The sequence below is a fragment of the Silene latifolia genome, chromosome 9 (genome assembly GCF_048544455.1).
Source record: "Silene latifolia isolate original U9 population chromosome 9, ASM4854445v1, whole genome shotgun sequence".
Lineage (NCBI taxonomy): Eukaryota > Viridiplantae > Streptophyta > Magnoliopsida > Caryophyllales > Caryophyllaceae > Silene > Silene latifolia.
This window is the reverse complement of record NC_133534.1, coordinates 24,730,442-24,747,412: the sequence shown is the minus strand read 5'-3', so window position 1 is coordinate 24,747,412 and position 16,971 is coordinate 24,730,442. Positions and strand designations below refer to the sequence as shown.

At 39.1% G+C, this 16,971-nt stretch overlaps 1 protein-coding gene and 1 long non-coding RNA gene across 2 annotated transcripts; one reads left to right on the top strand and one right to left on the bottom strand.

Annotated features, from left to right (window-relative positions):
* The first annotated feature begins 5,099 nt into the window (after positions 1-5,099).
* LOC141600739 (protein FAR1-RELATED SEQUENCE 5-like) lies at positions 5,100-7,637 on the top strand. Its single transcript, XM_074420985.1, has 4 exons — positions 5,100-5,245; positions 5,369-6,342; positions 6,441-6,644; positions 7,293-7,637. The coding sequence occupies exons 1-4, from the start codon at positions 5,113-5,115 to the stop codon at positions 7,635-7,637; spliced, it is 1,656 nt and encodes a 551-aa protein (XP_074277086.1). The 5' UTR covers positions 5,100-5,112.
* A 1,156-nt stretch (positions 7,638-8,793) lies between these two features.
* LOC141602528 (uncharacterized) lies at positions 8,794-9,801 on the bottom strand. Its single transcript, XR_012524506.1, has 5 exons — positions 9,772-9,801; positions 9,559-9,668; positions 9,379-9,460; positions 9,192-9,257; positions 8,794-9,059 (listed from the first exon to the last, which is right to left on the bottom strand). It is a non-coding gene; the product is annotated as an uncharacterized LOC141602528 (long non-coding RNA).
* Between the last annotated feature and the right edge of the window lie 7,170 nt (positions 9,802-16,971).

Sequence of the window (16,971 nt, the reverse complement as noted above, 5' to 3'; positions counted from 1 at the left end):
CGGATCCGCAGTCCTCTGCAATACGCAACAAAGGTCGCTAAGATCTACCCATGAAATGCAACACAAACAGACACAAAAATAACCAACAAAAGGCACCTGCATAAGCCGAGACTCTTTCGCAGCCAGGTCACCAGCAAACGCTCTCCAGCGGTTATCCATCTGCCACAGAGCCTGATAACTAACGGTCGACACCTATACAACAAAACAAAACCTTTCAGCAAAAAACAACACACGGAGCAAAAAAACAAAATACAAAGAAGGAGAGCTCAAGTTAGCCGCACACCCTCAAAACTGTCAACCTCCACTCAATGCCAGCGTCGGTCACCTCTAGAACCGCAAGCTCTGGAAAACGCACCTGCAACTCCTCACCTCACCACACTATAATCGCATTATCATTCAAACAGATTCCAAGGTTGTGGCTGGGTTTATGCGGACTAATGATGGGATGCCTTCGGCTCACTCGCATCTTGTTCAAATTTCTAAGTCGTTCATTCATGATTCACCATGGGAGGTAAAGATTGGTCACATTTATCGGGAAGTTAATAGCTGTGCGGATTGGTTGGTGAATATTGGAGTTTCTCAAGTGCAACAATTGGCCATTTCTGAAGCTCATGATACTTCGGGTCATCTCTTTCGACTGACTGAGCAAGATGTTGGGGGCGTCTCTTGGCCTCGTTCAGTTCCTTTTTATGTTTTTTAGTGTGTTTTCTTTCCTCTTTGTTTGTTGTTTGGGTTAATCCCGCTTCGTTTACCAAAAAAAAATCTCCTTGGCAAGTAGACAACAAGCACCACAAAATCGTACCGCCTACACAAGGAAACTCAAATCAAATTCAAGCATCGAAGAGAGATTCAAGTCAACGTGACCCTCTCAAGAAGCTCAAATCAAACTCAAACCAAAATCAAGCATCGAAGAGAGATTCATGTCAACGCGACCCTCTCAAGAAGCTAAAGTCAAGCAAGCGAGCCTCAAAGATCGAAGACTCGTAGCTTTAGTATCGTTGTAGAATCAGTGGATAAATAGAGGTTGTACACATAACTTTCTGATATTATTATAATCTCATTTGTTTATCTATGTTGTGTTACAGTTTTATTGCAAAACAAAATTTGTTGTTATAGCTACTGTGAGTTTACTACTCCCGCTGCTATTATATTACCCCCTAAATGGGTGATTAGTATCATATTTGATATATCAAATGTTGCTACAATTATGACCATTAATAATAGAGTTACATTTGTTACTTACATAATTTAATCAGGCTTATATATTTAAATAAATATATCAAATATTTGCATTAAATCTTTTTGTTACATATATAAAATTTTATATTAGTTGATTATCTAATTGTATTAGAGGTATATAAATTAATAAATATGAAAAATTAGTAGCATAATTAAAGTCTTCATGTGTGATTTAAGAGAAAACCTATGTCGTGCACGGAGGCTTTGTTGAAAAAAAATAACAAAACCTCAGCGGCTTCTAGATGTTTTTACTTTTAAGAAAAATTGTTGACATGGACCCATAAAACATAAATAGTTTCATTTCAAACCCATTTCGTTAAATACTTTCCAAAATAACGCCATTTTATAAAAAAAAAATTCCCATAGGCAAATCTATCAATGTATCATACTTTTTTTTTTTTTTTTTTTTTTTTTTTGACGAGTGGTTTAAACCCCCGGGCCCATGCAATTGTATCATACATGTTACCAAACAATCAAACATGCACTCAAACTGCTCACAAATCACACGGACTTGTAATATTTTACACATTGAAAATATTTATACACCTCCAGCTCATTATTTTTTTACTTTTCTTTTTAATGATGAATATTAAAATAAAAAAAAAATAAAAAAAATTATTGGGACAAATGGAACACTGAGATAAGTTGTTGACGGGCAAAGTTAATTTGTGACTCTCCAGGAAAGACTCCTGCGATAGCATCAATGATTCCCGTAGTCACTCTTTTGAAATATCAACAACAAATTGGTGTACAGAGCTGCTGCTGCTGCCTGTAACCGCAGAACCAATACATCCTGTATGAAAAGATACACCTTCGCAAATATTGCATGAATAACACCAGTGTTTGCACTTTTTGTTGCAAGCCATGCACTTGACCTTTGTCTTGCTCGGAACCGCCATAAACACCAACATATGGTCCGGGTGTAACGAATGTTGGGCATATTGATTTCTCGTGGCACAACCTGGGTGAACGAAAAATTCACATTCATCACAAGTGTACACCCTGTTATTAGACTCTCCACCATGGTTACACATTGTACAATTCCTGTAATATTTTTAGACAAATTTGTTTTATATCAGCGTATAAGTTAGGAACTACTTCGTACAAGGAATACAAATTGCTTCATTTCGACATTCTCCCCATTTTTTAAATTGGTCAATTTATATTTTGAACATGTTTTTTTTTTTTTGGTGACGAGGAACCACCAGCCGCTACCTTAGGTGCGCACTGGATAAACCCTCGAGTATTCATGATAGTCTGCAAACCACGTATATCAGGTAAGCCAACCAAGAGCGAGGGGCTCGAATTGTAGAAGGCATAGGCTCAGGCCTTAGGCCATAAATATTACGTCCACAAGTTTGCTCTTGAGGATCGACTATCGAGGCTTGAACTTGAGCCCTTTGGGAATTTCACCCAAATTTTAACCACTAGACTTCCACCCTTACGGGCATGCATTGTGATAGCTCGCTCCCGAGCAAACTAAATCAACGACAATAATGAAGTAATACATCCGTTATTAGTCAAACTATTGTTATAAAAACTAAAAGTTGCACATTACCTGAAATGATGCCTTGCTTTAAGTTCCAATTCATGTTGTGGGTGAAGAAAAGATAACAATCGGGCTGGATGATTAGCACAAATTAGGTCAAAGTAGGTCTTGCATGGCACACAATAGTATCTGTGCTTTTTTTTACTCTTGTGGTTACACAAGCCGCATGTGTACTCGGAATTTTCAATGAACAAGATGAGTGGATGAGCATCGACAATGTTTATGACCTCGATCGTTTCTGATATTAAACTCGTCAATATTTCGTTTGAGACTGCGCAAGGGTGGTGCAATTTGAAATCGCAGCTCTTGCAACTGTACCGATTGCCTGTGCCTTCCTGTGTGCAAGCGCCACACCTGTAAAAATACACGATTATATTTCATGACTTAGGCAAATTTAATTAACACAAAAACTAAATATAATATCAACACAATAAACAAACAAAGCCTTAATAAACTCGGGTTTTGGTCTTTGGAATTGCTCAATTAGCGGTTTTAATATTTGTCAACCTTTTTATCTTTCAAAATTTTCACCTCCGACTAAAACTGCCACTTTAAATAGATCGATACTCCCACTCGGATTTTTTTTTTTTAAAAAAAAAAAAAAAAAAAAACAAAGTAAACATAATAGCAGGCAAAAGACGTAAAAATATAGTACGTACGAAAATAATTCGCCATCTTCTTCAAATATAAGTGGATGTTGCGGGTGAAGGCAATGCTCCTTTATGTCAGAAAAGCTTCCTCTAACAAGATCTGCTAGCCTCTCTTGTTCCGCCTGTTCGTGAAGGAGAACATCACCTTTCTTGAGTCTATTTCTTTCCATAACCCGCCCGGTTAGTTCCAGGGTTAGTTTCGTTGCCTCAACGCCTAGTTCTATCAGTTCCATTATTGTGCGATATATGTTCTCAACGCCGGTAACCTATTTATAACAAGTTGGTAGCACGATGCTACTTGCATTGTTAGACCAAGTATTGACACCGATATGTTAGGATTTACTTGCACGCACGCTTAAAAGACGACCGGCATTGATGATTAGTCTTGTATGGAGTATTTAATGGTTTACTCAAATTAAGCTTGTATTTTATCGGGGTTAGTTAAATAAATTAATCTATGGTTTTACAGTAACAACTAGTTTTAAGCTTGTATAACAAAATTGCACGAGTATGGTATACTTTTTCAATTAACTGTGTTGTTTAATCTATCATAATAACTACGAAATACTTTTTATCATAAGTAAATGTATAAATATTGAAAACAAAATTATTCTACTTAATTATGTTTGATAGAATGAAATATTTTTTAAAATCAAACTTATAAAAGTACTCGTTTTCAGTAGTATTTAATTTGTTTTCATGTATTTTAGATCTTAAATTTCTAAATTTAGTGAATATTATATATATATATATATATATATATATATATATATATATATATATAGGGTCGGGATCCAGTGAGAACCACCCATATAATGAGAACCGTGAGAACCACCTTAATCTAATCTAGTACCAATAATAACGCGCGCGCAAATCGCAAATCAACCACCAAAACATTCTACACTCCGTCATTTTCCAATTTTCGTTTCCCTCTCATCATTCTTTCTCTCTCCTCGAATATTACCATCTTCACAACACCATTGATCCTCAACTACTGATTCATCAATCTCTTCAACGATCTGCCTATTCGACGCGTCCTTCATGAATGGAACCTTTTAATTCAAGGTAATATTTCGAAGTTGCTGATTAATTTGTTGATTTTGAAAATTAGGGTTCGGTAATTTGGGAAATTGTTTAAATTGGTTGAAATCGTGATATTATTGGCTCAGTTTTATGAATTAGACAGGTTTTACAATCGTCAAATTATCATCTACGTGCATTAAATTGTTGCTATGTGCGTCAAATTAGGGTTTATAGTTTGATCTGTTTGTAATTTTTCAATTAATCGATTAAAATTAGGGTTTATCGTTTGATCTGTTTGTAATTTTTCAATTAATCGATTAAAATTACGGTTTCTGATTTGATCTGTTTGTAATTTTTCAATTAATCGATTAAAGTTGTTGAATTTGAGCAATTAGGGTTTCGTAATTTGAGAAATTAGGGTTCTTTAAAATTAGAAATTGCTTAAATTGGTTGAACTCGTGATATTGTTGGCTCAGTTTTATGAATTAGACAGGTTTTACAATCGTCAAACTATTAGCTACGTGTATCAAATTATTGATATGTACATCAAAAATTCTAAATTTAGTTGTAGTAATAATTACCTGGTATGATTTTATTGTCAGTTACTTAATTTTAAGTCGTCGTTATTGCAGCAATGACATTCTTAGTTCAATGGGGTCGCGCAGTTCTTCTAATGTCATTACAAATGGCATTACAAATGAAGGACAGATGGTTGAAGTTATTGCATCTCAATCAATATCAGAAATATCTGCCCTTAACATTGATGTTCCTGAAATCGTACAAGGTACAATTACATTTGAACTGTTGAATGATCGAGATATTGTTCTATATAACCGTCTTTGTTGAATACTTGAGTTATCCGAGAAATCTAAATCCTAACTCTACTTTAATTTCATCACATTTGCAGATAACGTAGTAGACGAGGCAGAGGTAATAGAGGAGGCAGAGGTAATAGAGGATGCAGAGGAGGAGGGGGAGGAGGAGGAGGAGGCGTCCGGTTCAAGCAACATGAATCGGATTTTTGGTTGTCCTACCCATCTCAAGCCTGTTATTGGTATGGTCTTTGATACACTTGAACTCGGTATTGCCTTTTATGAAGCATATGCAAAAGAATGTGGGTTTGTGACTAGGAAAGGCTCACAAAAGAATAAACAGGGTGTCACTACACATAAAACTTGTTTGTGTAATAAGGCTGGAGAATGTGAAGCCAAAGGCAAAAAACACCGTAGGCAAAGGACTAGGGTAGGTTGCCTTGCTAAGATTAAGTTTAAACGAATTGCTAACGGTAAATACCAAATTTATGGTTTTGGTGAAGGGCATAATCATATGCCAGCTACACCATTAACAATGGTACATCTGACGCAAACGAGAGAATTGAATATAGTTCATAAAAAAATGATAGTTGACAACTCAAAGGTTAACAAAGGTCCAGTTATGACCTATAGGATGTTTAAGGAGTATGTCAGAGGTTATCAGAATGTGGGTGCTTCATTGGAAGACTTTAAAAACTTTTCAAGGGATATCAAAAAGTTCTTGTCAGAAGGGGATGCTCAAATGCTTATTGAGCATTTTATGAAAATAAAAAGAATGTGTCCATCCTTTTACTTTGACTTTGAGGTAGATGAGAAAGGTAGATTGTCACATGTTTTCTGGGCTGACCCTATTAGTATAAAAAATTATTTGTTATTTGGGGATATGACATCCTTTGACACTACCTTTAGGAAAAATAAGTATAGAATGATATTCGCCCCTTTCACAGGGGTGGATCATCATAAGAGATGTGTGACCTTTGGGGCTGGGCTTCTTATTAATGAGAGCAAGGAGTCATTTGCTTGGTTATTTACGAAATTCCTAGAAGCTATGGGGGTCGTTATCCTTTGTGTATAATAACTGACGAAGATTTGGGGATAGAAGGAGGACTTAAGAAAGTCTTTAAAGATAAAGTGCAACATAGATATTGCATGTGGCACATATTGAAGAAGTTGCCAGAGAAGGTAGGGCCTGTTATATGTAGAGAAACTGAGTTTCTGAAAGAGATAAACTCATGTGTTTGGGGCGAAGATGTGGAGCCTGTTGAATTTGAGGAAAGATGGACAGCCATTGTGGAAGCTCATGGGTTGTCGGATAATGAGTGGCTTCAGGAAAAGTATGGCATTAGACATTTTTGGATTCCACTTACTTTCGTGACTTGTTATTAGGAGGGTTGATGAGAACCACCTCGAGGTCCGAGTCGAAAAATCATTTTTTAGCAATTTCACTAATCCAAATTTGACCCTTGTTGAATTTTGGATGCGCTTTGAGAGTGCAATGGATACACAACGATGGGCTCAATCGAAACGATTGCACAATCTAAGTACTCATTTCTGACTTGGCTACTCCTCTAGACACGGAAAAGCATGCGTGCGAAAACCTACACTCCGAGAATTTTCGAGGAGTTCAAAGTGGAAATAAAAGCGATGCTTTACATGTGCCATTGGGGACAAACAAAAAGATAAGAATCATGCAATTCTCTGCATAGATGTCAAGGATCGTGAGAGAAAGAAAGACTATAAGGTGGGTTATAAGACAAATTGAAGTGAAACTAGTATGCGATTCAAGAAATTTGAACGACATGGAATACTTTGTCGACATATTCTCTGTGTCCTTAAAGATTATGGTTTTGAGAAAATTCCAAGCGAATACCTACTTAATAGGTGGAGCAAACTAGCAACCCGCCAGCCAATATTCAATTCGATGGGCGATTGCTTGCGATTGCAGATCGATCGATGCACAAAAGAACAAACCGATGAATTGTGGTCGAAATGTTCACTTGTGTGTCACTAGTTGAACAGAGTCCTGTTAATTGTGATGAGTTACTAACCATTTTACGCGAGTTCAAGGAAAGGGTACTTGCAGAAACAACAAGTAGTGTCGGCGATGATGATGGTGGTAATAGTAGTATTGGAAAGAAAAGGGACAAAAATGCGGAAATTGGAATGCTCTTGGGTACAAGTGTGCCTAGCGAAATTACAATTTTGCCGCCAAGACAATGCAAAAACAAAGGCTCGGGAAAAAGAATGATTTCACAAAGAGAAAGAGCAGGGGAAGTCAATAAGAAACCACTAAGAAGATGCAAGGCTTGTGGGCAGATGGCGAACCACGATAGCAGGAATTGTGACCGACCAAAGGATCACTGACAAATAGTCGAGTAAGTGATGTCTCTTATTAGCGCAAGTTTTCTACTTTTACCCTTTTTGTTTCCCTCTAATTTTTATCTTTGTTGACATTTGCTTTCTTATGTGTGAGATTGAAGTTTTTTTAAGTGAGGAATTGGGTATGCGTGCGGAATTTTTGAGCATCATTTGAGAAGTCAACACTTGTTTTTGAGCATCATTGAAGTTTTTAGGATTATTTTTGAGCATCATTGAAGTTTTTAGGATTATTTTTGAGCATCATTTGAGAAGTTAACAATTGTTTTGTAATAAATGTAACGGGAGGCTTCCCGATTCTTAAATTGTATATTTGAGAAGATGAAATTGTGATTCGATTTAAGAATAGGAAACATGTGTTTCTTTGAGCAATTATGACATGCACATACAAGCTCATTTTATGCACGTATGAGGTCGTTTTATGCACATGTGATAATTGTTTCTCCAAATTTGGTAATTAGAAAGCTGAAACATGTGATCAATTTACGCCAGCAATAAAATGTGATTAGTTGAATCATCATCGTGTATGACAAGTCGTTAAATATCATGCAACTAAAAGGTTATTCCATGCACATGGATTTCATCTATGATACGTGTTTCCCTTGGCAAACATGGCATGTTCATACGAGATCATTTTATGCACGTACGAGGTCATTTTATGCACGTGATAATTGTTTCTCCAAACTTGGTAATTAAAAAGCTGAAACATGTGATCATTTTATGCCAACAATAAAATGTGACTTAAATGTGGGTTTTAATTCTCATTTCAAGTCTCGAAACTTAAATGTGAGTGATTATTGAAGAAGTCGGGCCAATCCTATTAGCACTTTAGGCACGGCCCCAGCACGGCACGCTCAAAGTACATTGGGAACTCTAAATAATGCAAGTAATTTTGTTTTGAAAATTTTCATGCATGTAGAAGGCTGTTCCATACACATATAACGCCTTTTCATGCATGTAAATATGCAAGTTACTTTGGGATTTAAAAACAACACCCTGACAAATGGGGTAATTCTCATTACAAGTCTCATTTAAAAAGGCCATAATCTAGTAACATAATTGTGCCCCACACACGTTAAAAAGCGGTTCCATTCACATATAACGCCTCCTCGGCACGCTCGAGTCTCGTTAAACGGACCCGAAAGTCGACAAATTACATGCACGTAGAAAGGTATTGCATACACATACAACGCCTTCCCATGCACGTAGGAGGGTCTTCCATACACGCAAAAGTTACTTGGAATACCTACACATCTGCAACCTACAAATTTAGTCCACAAACAAACTAATGCCTGCCCAAATCAAAGAATCAACAAAAGACAATGAGAAGGTTCTCTGCCACTCCCGATTGCTAAGCACATACAACGCCTTCTCACCATATTCTTGCAAAAATAACACCTAGGTATAATCCTACAAAAAAAGGTAGGGAAATATTGTTACATTTAAAGTCACTTGACAACAATATTGAAAGTCTTGCGATTAAATGATTGGAAAATAATAGAAACAAAATTAGATAAAGCATTCGGAAGATATTGTTATTACCGTTCTCTTGTTTTCCTCCCATCTGATAAGATCTACAATCTTACTCTCACCATATTCATCCAAATTCTGCATATATATTTGACAACAATATTGAAAGTGTTACATTTCACCAAAAAATATTGAAAGTGTTGCAATAAAATATGCCGAATAATATTTGACTAATATAACTTGGTTTAGACATCATTACCTCGTAACAAGTCTGATCGGACCATAATGATTGACAACTCAAGTTTTCTAGAAACTTCAGCAAATAGACTCCGCAAGAATACCTTTTGAAATAAGGAAATTTGTTAAACACTTTAAAATGGTGTGTATCCCATCGAAAATATTTAAAACGAGTAGAGTATAGTTTAAACAAGTAAGGTACCCATTCTTTTGTCGAGGCACATCCACAGTCACAAACGGAAAATTGTTTATTTGCAACAGCTTTTTGTATCCTGGAAAGTCTCTTGCAATAATCTCCAAAGCAGGAAATAACTACAAAAAACCAAAAAAAGGAAAACACAATAATATAAAAGCGAAGGAAAACCAACACAAAATTGAGGTAACAAACCCCTAAGGCATACGGATATAATCATACCGTTTCAACTAAAAATTTACATCTTGTGTCCGGACGCCTAGGCAAGTTTGAGTCAAGTATAAAGTTGGTCTTTTTAACAAAGTCGACACGCAAGCAAACCAATGTTCACGGTCAACACGATGAGGAAGAAAGCACTGCAAAAACGCCCATAAGGAAATGAAAAAGTGAGGGATAATTACCGATTCGACGGGATAATATACAAACAAGTTAGACAGGATATTTAATAAAGTTCTTTCTTGGGCAAGAACTTAATTAAGTTCTTTCAAAGTAGTAAATTCCGTCGATATAATAAAATTAAAAAGTGACAGGATAATTACCGGTTTAGCTTTGGTTAGACTTTTGGGCAAAATCTTGAAGCTTAATGTCTTGACTTTGAAAACTGTTTTTAGGGACAACATCCTGAAAGTTGAGAAAATTTGTGAAAAATGTTGGTAATTCCAAGTAGAAACATTAGCGGTTACTAAGGATGAATATGAATACCTTGATTATTGTCGGAAAGTACACAAGACTTGGTCTTTCAAGTGTTAAACGAAGACCAACAAGGTCAATTACCATATCCATGATCCATTTTCCTCCAAATAAAGTCGACATTCCTTCTTGGGTTACTTGCAACCATGGAGTGTCTACAACAATGTCACTAATAATGCACATATTGTAATTAGATGCACACACAACAACAAAGTGGACAAAAACAACTCAAAAAGATGCTATATGGTCAGTGATAACTTACTCCGTATTTGCCACATTTGTCCTAATAAAATTCATCAAGTGTTCATCTCAGTATAGGGCAAGTCTCGTGGAACTTCATTCCTGGGAGAAAAAGGAAAACACAAAACAATTAAATAACCATAGCACACTTTTAATAAACCAGGAGTCATCATATAGTAATGAGAAGCATTGTTGGTAATAGATTTACGATTCACCGAATCACACACCATTCTTGTAAGCCTTTGCTTTAGACGTCACTTGATCTTTCACGATGTTGTCTTGCCAAGTAAAAATTTCATTGCAAACCCTCACAATGTAACGCTTCACATCAGTTCTACGAACAATGATATAAAGTAAAATCAACCGCAGAGCCTACACATCTAATACACATACCTACATATCTAATACACATACCTACATATCTAATACACATACCTACACATCTAATACACATACCTACATATATAATACACATACAAGGCTGATTCATGAAAGAACAAAGCTAATACATGCATGTTGATGGCTTCAAGCGTCGGAAATATAGAAACACCAACTAAAAATTTGACTTAAATAATGGAGACTTACGTCCTTGAGCAACTTTAAAGTATACCGACACTTATTCCCATTGTACGTCTCCATATGTCGCATCATGTAAATTCCAGTATCACGCGCGACAGAGAAACTTTTATTCGGAACATACTCTTTGGCTACTACAAAATATGTAGCATGCGACTTGGGAATCATGGAAGAAAGCTTTGCACTTAATCTGTTTCTTCATTAGACAGAAGACAATGCCAAGCAAATAAGTTCGCTATATAAGAATTAAATCAGACATTTAACATACTTATTGCCAAACGGTGTGAAAACATACCACATATTGAACACTGGCATGAAAATCTACACATCCTGGATCACACGGGTGTATAACTTCATACAAGTTATGATCAATATCAAAACAATGAAGAAGTGGGCTGGGTGCAACAACAGGGAATAAAACCTGTCAAACAATGGTTAGTTGGGTTTGTATATTATTTAATTATGTACTTTTAAAACTTTTAAAATATTGAACAACTTACCAATTTCACGTCTCTATAGTTGATATCCAATGAGGCTATCTGTTGTTTCAATTAGTCACCGTATTAGAGAATAAAAAGGTACAAGTTGATAACTTAGACCAACAAAATTTAAATATCAAACTTACATCGGTTGTTTCAGTGAGAAAGAGACAGGAAATTGATCTACGATCTCTTAACCTGTTTCCATTATTCAGATAATCACACCACACATTGATCACGTCGATGTTAACGCTACCACCAAATAGCAAGGTCTTCATATCATATCGTGTAAGAATCTTGCCGCCACTACCGAAAAGTAACCTCGCTACAAAAATAAAACCTTAGTGTTATAGAAAGAAAATATAATACATATACTGAATAAGAAGAAAATAAAAGCAAAATTAATAGACTAATACATACCCTTCATCTAAGTCGGCGGCAAATGCATAGTCACCCATCGGTTTTTCGATGACTCAAGGCATCCATCACGTTCACATTTCGTATGAAGAAAGGTGAACGAAAAACGCTCGTAACTCAACTTTCCTCTTACACTTCCGAGTCCAGGAGGGGACGGTTGGGGACAGTTCTACAAGCGGAGAAGAAGGCATAATTGGAGATTCATTCAATGACATTGTGACGAGATAAGTATTGGTGATGCGGGGATGGATTGGAAGGTGCGGTGATGTGCTTGCACGGGGAGGGGAATGAATAGAAGGTGCGGCGGGAGTGCTTCCACGGGGAGGGGATGGGATTGAAGGTGTAGGCGACATTGTTGCACGGGGAGGGGATGGAATGACAGGTGCAGTTGACGTGCTCGCATGGGGAACATCACACATATCACCAGGCCTCTGTGCTTCGCGGAACTCTTGAGATGTATATAACGCATCCTCACCGTGAAAGAGACTGAAAGATGGTCCCTCCATGAGTTCCTTGTCCATCTTTTCCTTCGTAACTTGGTGTTCTTTAAATGCCTCACCAACACGGTTATATGCACTATTCAGAATCCCCTCTAAATCAGCCAAGATGTTGGGATCGTTGTAAAACTCATCAGAGTCCATATAATCCACATACTTCTTCCCCTCCTCCACTTTACTCTCGTCCTTTCTCTCCTCTTCCTCCATTTCATGGTCATCTTTCTCCTTGACCTTATCAAATTTATCCTCCACTGTACCCTCATCGTTTCTCTCATCTTGCTCCAATTCATGGTCATCTTTCTCCTCGTCCTTTCTTTCCTCTTCTTCCATCTCGATTCTTCTTTACTTTGCTTTGCGAAAGTGAAAACCCTTCAAATAACGAATCGCCAAAGTCGACATTTTGGTAACGACTTCCATATGAGGAACCACAAACTTTGCTTGCATGACCGCCTTTGAGAATGCACCATAACGATCTGAAGAGTAACAAAGATCCCCGCTAAAACCTTGATACAATCTGTTGTTTTCTTATGAACGGGACCTCCTTCTTCAGGATCCTCAACCTTTCCCTTTCCCTTTGTTGTCACTCCAAAGACACCCTCAACATTTTCCTTTCCCCGTGTCGTCACCGCATCATCAACCCGTTTGTCGATTTCGAACACGGGTGGTTTATAAACAAATCTTTCTTCTACACGCCCCTCTCCGAAACAATTTGCATCATGTTTTTCCATCTTCACCCTCTCTACGATACGTTCGTCGGACCAATTGGCTAACAAAGGGAAAGATCGAACGACCGTTCTTGTCTTGAAAACGACTCTATCCAAGTAGATAAGACAGAAAATGAGAATTGGTCCCTTAAAGGACGTACCAGGTCTTTAGTCTGCGCCTTTTTCCAGAAATGACATTTTCAATCATGTTGACTCGTGCAGCTTGCACCAATTAAATTTAGGTACATCGGCCCGATCGGACAGAGCGACTTAATATACGAGTCTTTGGGATAATCACTAGCTACCCCCATCAACAAACGAAGTAATGTATACAAGAAAATTCCTCTTAAAATCATCTCCAATCCCGCCGCTCAATCATCTTCTCTAGTAAAACCTTCTTGGTAATATCTCGTGGTACTAAATTGGTCCTTAAATCTCCTGGACAGACCTCTAAATAACCCTCTTCTTTACAGTACCTCCCAACTGGATTAATATCTAATGGCCCCATAGGAATTCCCGTGACAAGGTAGACATCCTCATCCGTGATAGTCAAATCCCCATTCATCAACGAACAACTGAATGGATTGAAAGACTCCACAATCCATCTAGCCAAATGGCCATGGATTTCTTCCGATCAAGTTTTAACACTCTCCAAAACCCATGCTCTTAATAGCTTCAATTTGCTTCTCAGACGGGTTCGACTTGATAAAATTAATTATCAAAGAAGGACTCATCCTAGTTACCAACGTATCATAATCTTTACCACACTTCCTATGTGGACTTCCTTTCTTACTAGCAACGCCGCTAGCATCTTTCTTATCGATGTGAAAGGACACTCTCCTTTTCTTGGTAGATGGTTCTTCAACATCTTTCGGTAAGACATCCTCATCAACTGGTTTTTTAGTACGAGGACTCACTCGACGCGAACAACAATTTGGTTCTGTTTTAGTAGCTTCCTTGTCACTCAATTGTTTACGGTTTAGAAGCTTCCTTGTCAACTTGTTTACATTGTAGTAGCTTCGTTGTCAATCGTTTACGAGAAGACATCCCCATCATCTCAAAATGTTAAACAACATTAATTAGGTGATGTACGAAGTTTTTGGTGAAGTAATGTTTCAAAGATTTCAAATAAAATGACAAATTTTAGCATTAATGCATCAAATAGCAAAGCAACAGGTGTAAAATTTTAATGCACATATAGTGCTTCGTCATACATGTAGAAGACTATTTAATGCACATACTATGTTTTTTCATTCATGTACAAGGTTGTTTAAATAAAGACACCGTAGAGGGGTCGAGTGAACACTTGTTTGGGGACGGGATTAAATGTAGAAGGCTAGGTATCCTAAAACGGGACGGGAAAGGGTTGAGGGATGGATTAGGCGGACCGCTACCGCGGATCCGCCTAATCCAACCCTCAACCCTTTCCCTTTTTTTTTAAAACATGTAGAAAACTATTTAATGCACATACTCTACATTGTCATGCACATACACAATTGTTTAATAAACATATGTTGCCGGGTATCCTAAAACGGACGGGAAAGGGTTGAGGGTTGGATTAGGCGGACCGCTACCGCGGATCCGCCTAATCCAACCCTCAACCCTTTCCCTTCTCACATTATCGGCCGCGAGACCAAAAGACACCCTAGAGGGGATGAGTGAACCCTTTTTTGGGGACGGGATTTAAAGTAGGGGGCCGGGTATCCTAAAACGGGACGGGAAAGGGTTGAGGGTTGGATTAGGCGGACCGCTACCGCGGATCCGCCTAATCCAACCCTCAACCCTTTCCCTTCTCACATTATCGGCCGCGAGACCAAAAGACACCCTAGAGGGGATGAGTGAACCCTTTTTTGGGGACGGGATTTAAAGTAGGGGGCCGGGTATCCTAAAACGGGACGGGAAAGGGTTGAGGGTTGGATTAGGCGGACCGCTACGCGGATCCGCCTAATCCAACCCTCAACCCTTTCCCTTCTCACATTATCGGCCGCGAGACCAAAAGACACCCTAGAGGGGATGAGTGAACCCTTTTTTGGGGACGGGATTTAAAGTAGGGGGCCGGGTATCCTAAAACGGGACGGGAAAGGGTTGAGGGTTGGATTAGGCGGACCGCTACCGCGGATCCGCCTAATCCAACCCTCAACCCTTTCCCTTCTCACATTATCGGCCGCGAGACCTAAAGACACCCTAGAGGGGATGAGTGAACCCTTTTTTGGGGACGGGATTTAAAGTAGGGGGCCGGGTATCCTAAAACGGGACGGGAAAGGGTTGAAGGTTGGATTAGGCGGACCGCTACCGCGGATCCGCCTAATCCAACCCTCAACCCTTTCCCTTCTCACATTATCGGCCGCGAGACCTAAAGACACCCTAGAGGGGATGAGTGAACCCTTTTTTGGGGACGGGATTTAAAGTAGGGGGCCGGGTATCCTAAAACGGGACGGGAAAGGGTTGAGGGTTGGATTAGGCGGACCGCTACCGCGGATCCGCCTAATCCAACCCTCAACCCTTTCCCTTCTCACATTATCGGCCGCGAGACCAAAAGACACCCTAGAGGGGATGAGTGAACCCTTTTTTGGGGACGGGATTTAAAGTAGGGGGCCGGGTATCCTAAAACGGGACGGGAAAGGGTTGAGGGTTGGATTAGGCGGACCGCTACCGCGGATCCGCCTAATCCAACCCTCAACCCTTTCCCTTCTCACATTATCGGCCGCGAGACCAAAAGACACCCTAGAGGGGATGAGTGAACCCTTTTTTGGGGACGGGATTTAAAGTAGGGGGCCGGGTATCCTAAAACGGGACGGGAAAGGGTTGAGGGTTGGATTAGGCGGACCGCTACCGCGGATCCGCCTAATCCAACCCTCAACCCTTTCCCTTCTCACATTATCGGCCGCGAGACCAAAAGACACCCTAGAGGGGATGAGTGAACCCTTTTTTGGGGACGGGATTTAAAGTAGGGGCCGGGTATCCTAAAACGGGAGGGGAAAGGGTTGAGGGTTGGATTAGGCGGACCGCTACCGCGGATCCGCCTAATCCAACCCTCAACCCTTTCCCTTCTCACATTATCGGCCGCGAGACCTAAAGACACCCTAGAGGGGATGAGTGAACCCTTTTTTGGGGACGGGATTTAAAGTAGGGGGCGGGTATCCTAAAACGGGACGGGAAAGGGTTGAGGGTTGGATTAGGCGGACCGCTACCGCGGATCCGCCTAATCCAACCCTCAACCCTTTCCCTTCTCACATTATCGGCCGCGAGACCTAAAGACACCCTAGAGGGGATGAGTGAACCCTTTTTTGGGGACGGGATTTAAAGTAGGGGGCGGGTATCCTAAAACGGGACGGGAAAGGGTTGAGGGTTGGATTAGGCGGACCGCTACCGCGGATCCGCCTAATCCAACCCTCAACCCTTTCCCTTTATTTTAAAACATGTAGAAAACTATTTAATGCACATACTCTACATTGTTATGCACATACACAATTGTTTAATAAACATATGTTGCCGGTTGTTTAATCTGGTCATGGAAAGGGTTGAGGGTTGTTTAATGTACATATATTTTTCTTTCATGCGTGTGCAACGTGACGTCATGTACTGATAAGGAATTTTGTTTTCATGAATGTGCAAGAGTGAACTAAATTTCTTACTCAAATTGCTTGGGTCAACAGAATTAGTTGTGGCGACTTTCGATTTTCTTTGGAAAATAATCTTTGACTGACCGTCCTCCTCTTGGTAGAACTTTTTTCTTTGATGCAACACTCTTTCGCCCCATATCTATCAATCATTTCAGGGAAATTGTAAAGACAGTTGAAAGACAAACTATTGTACAAA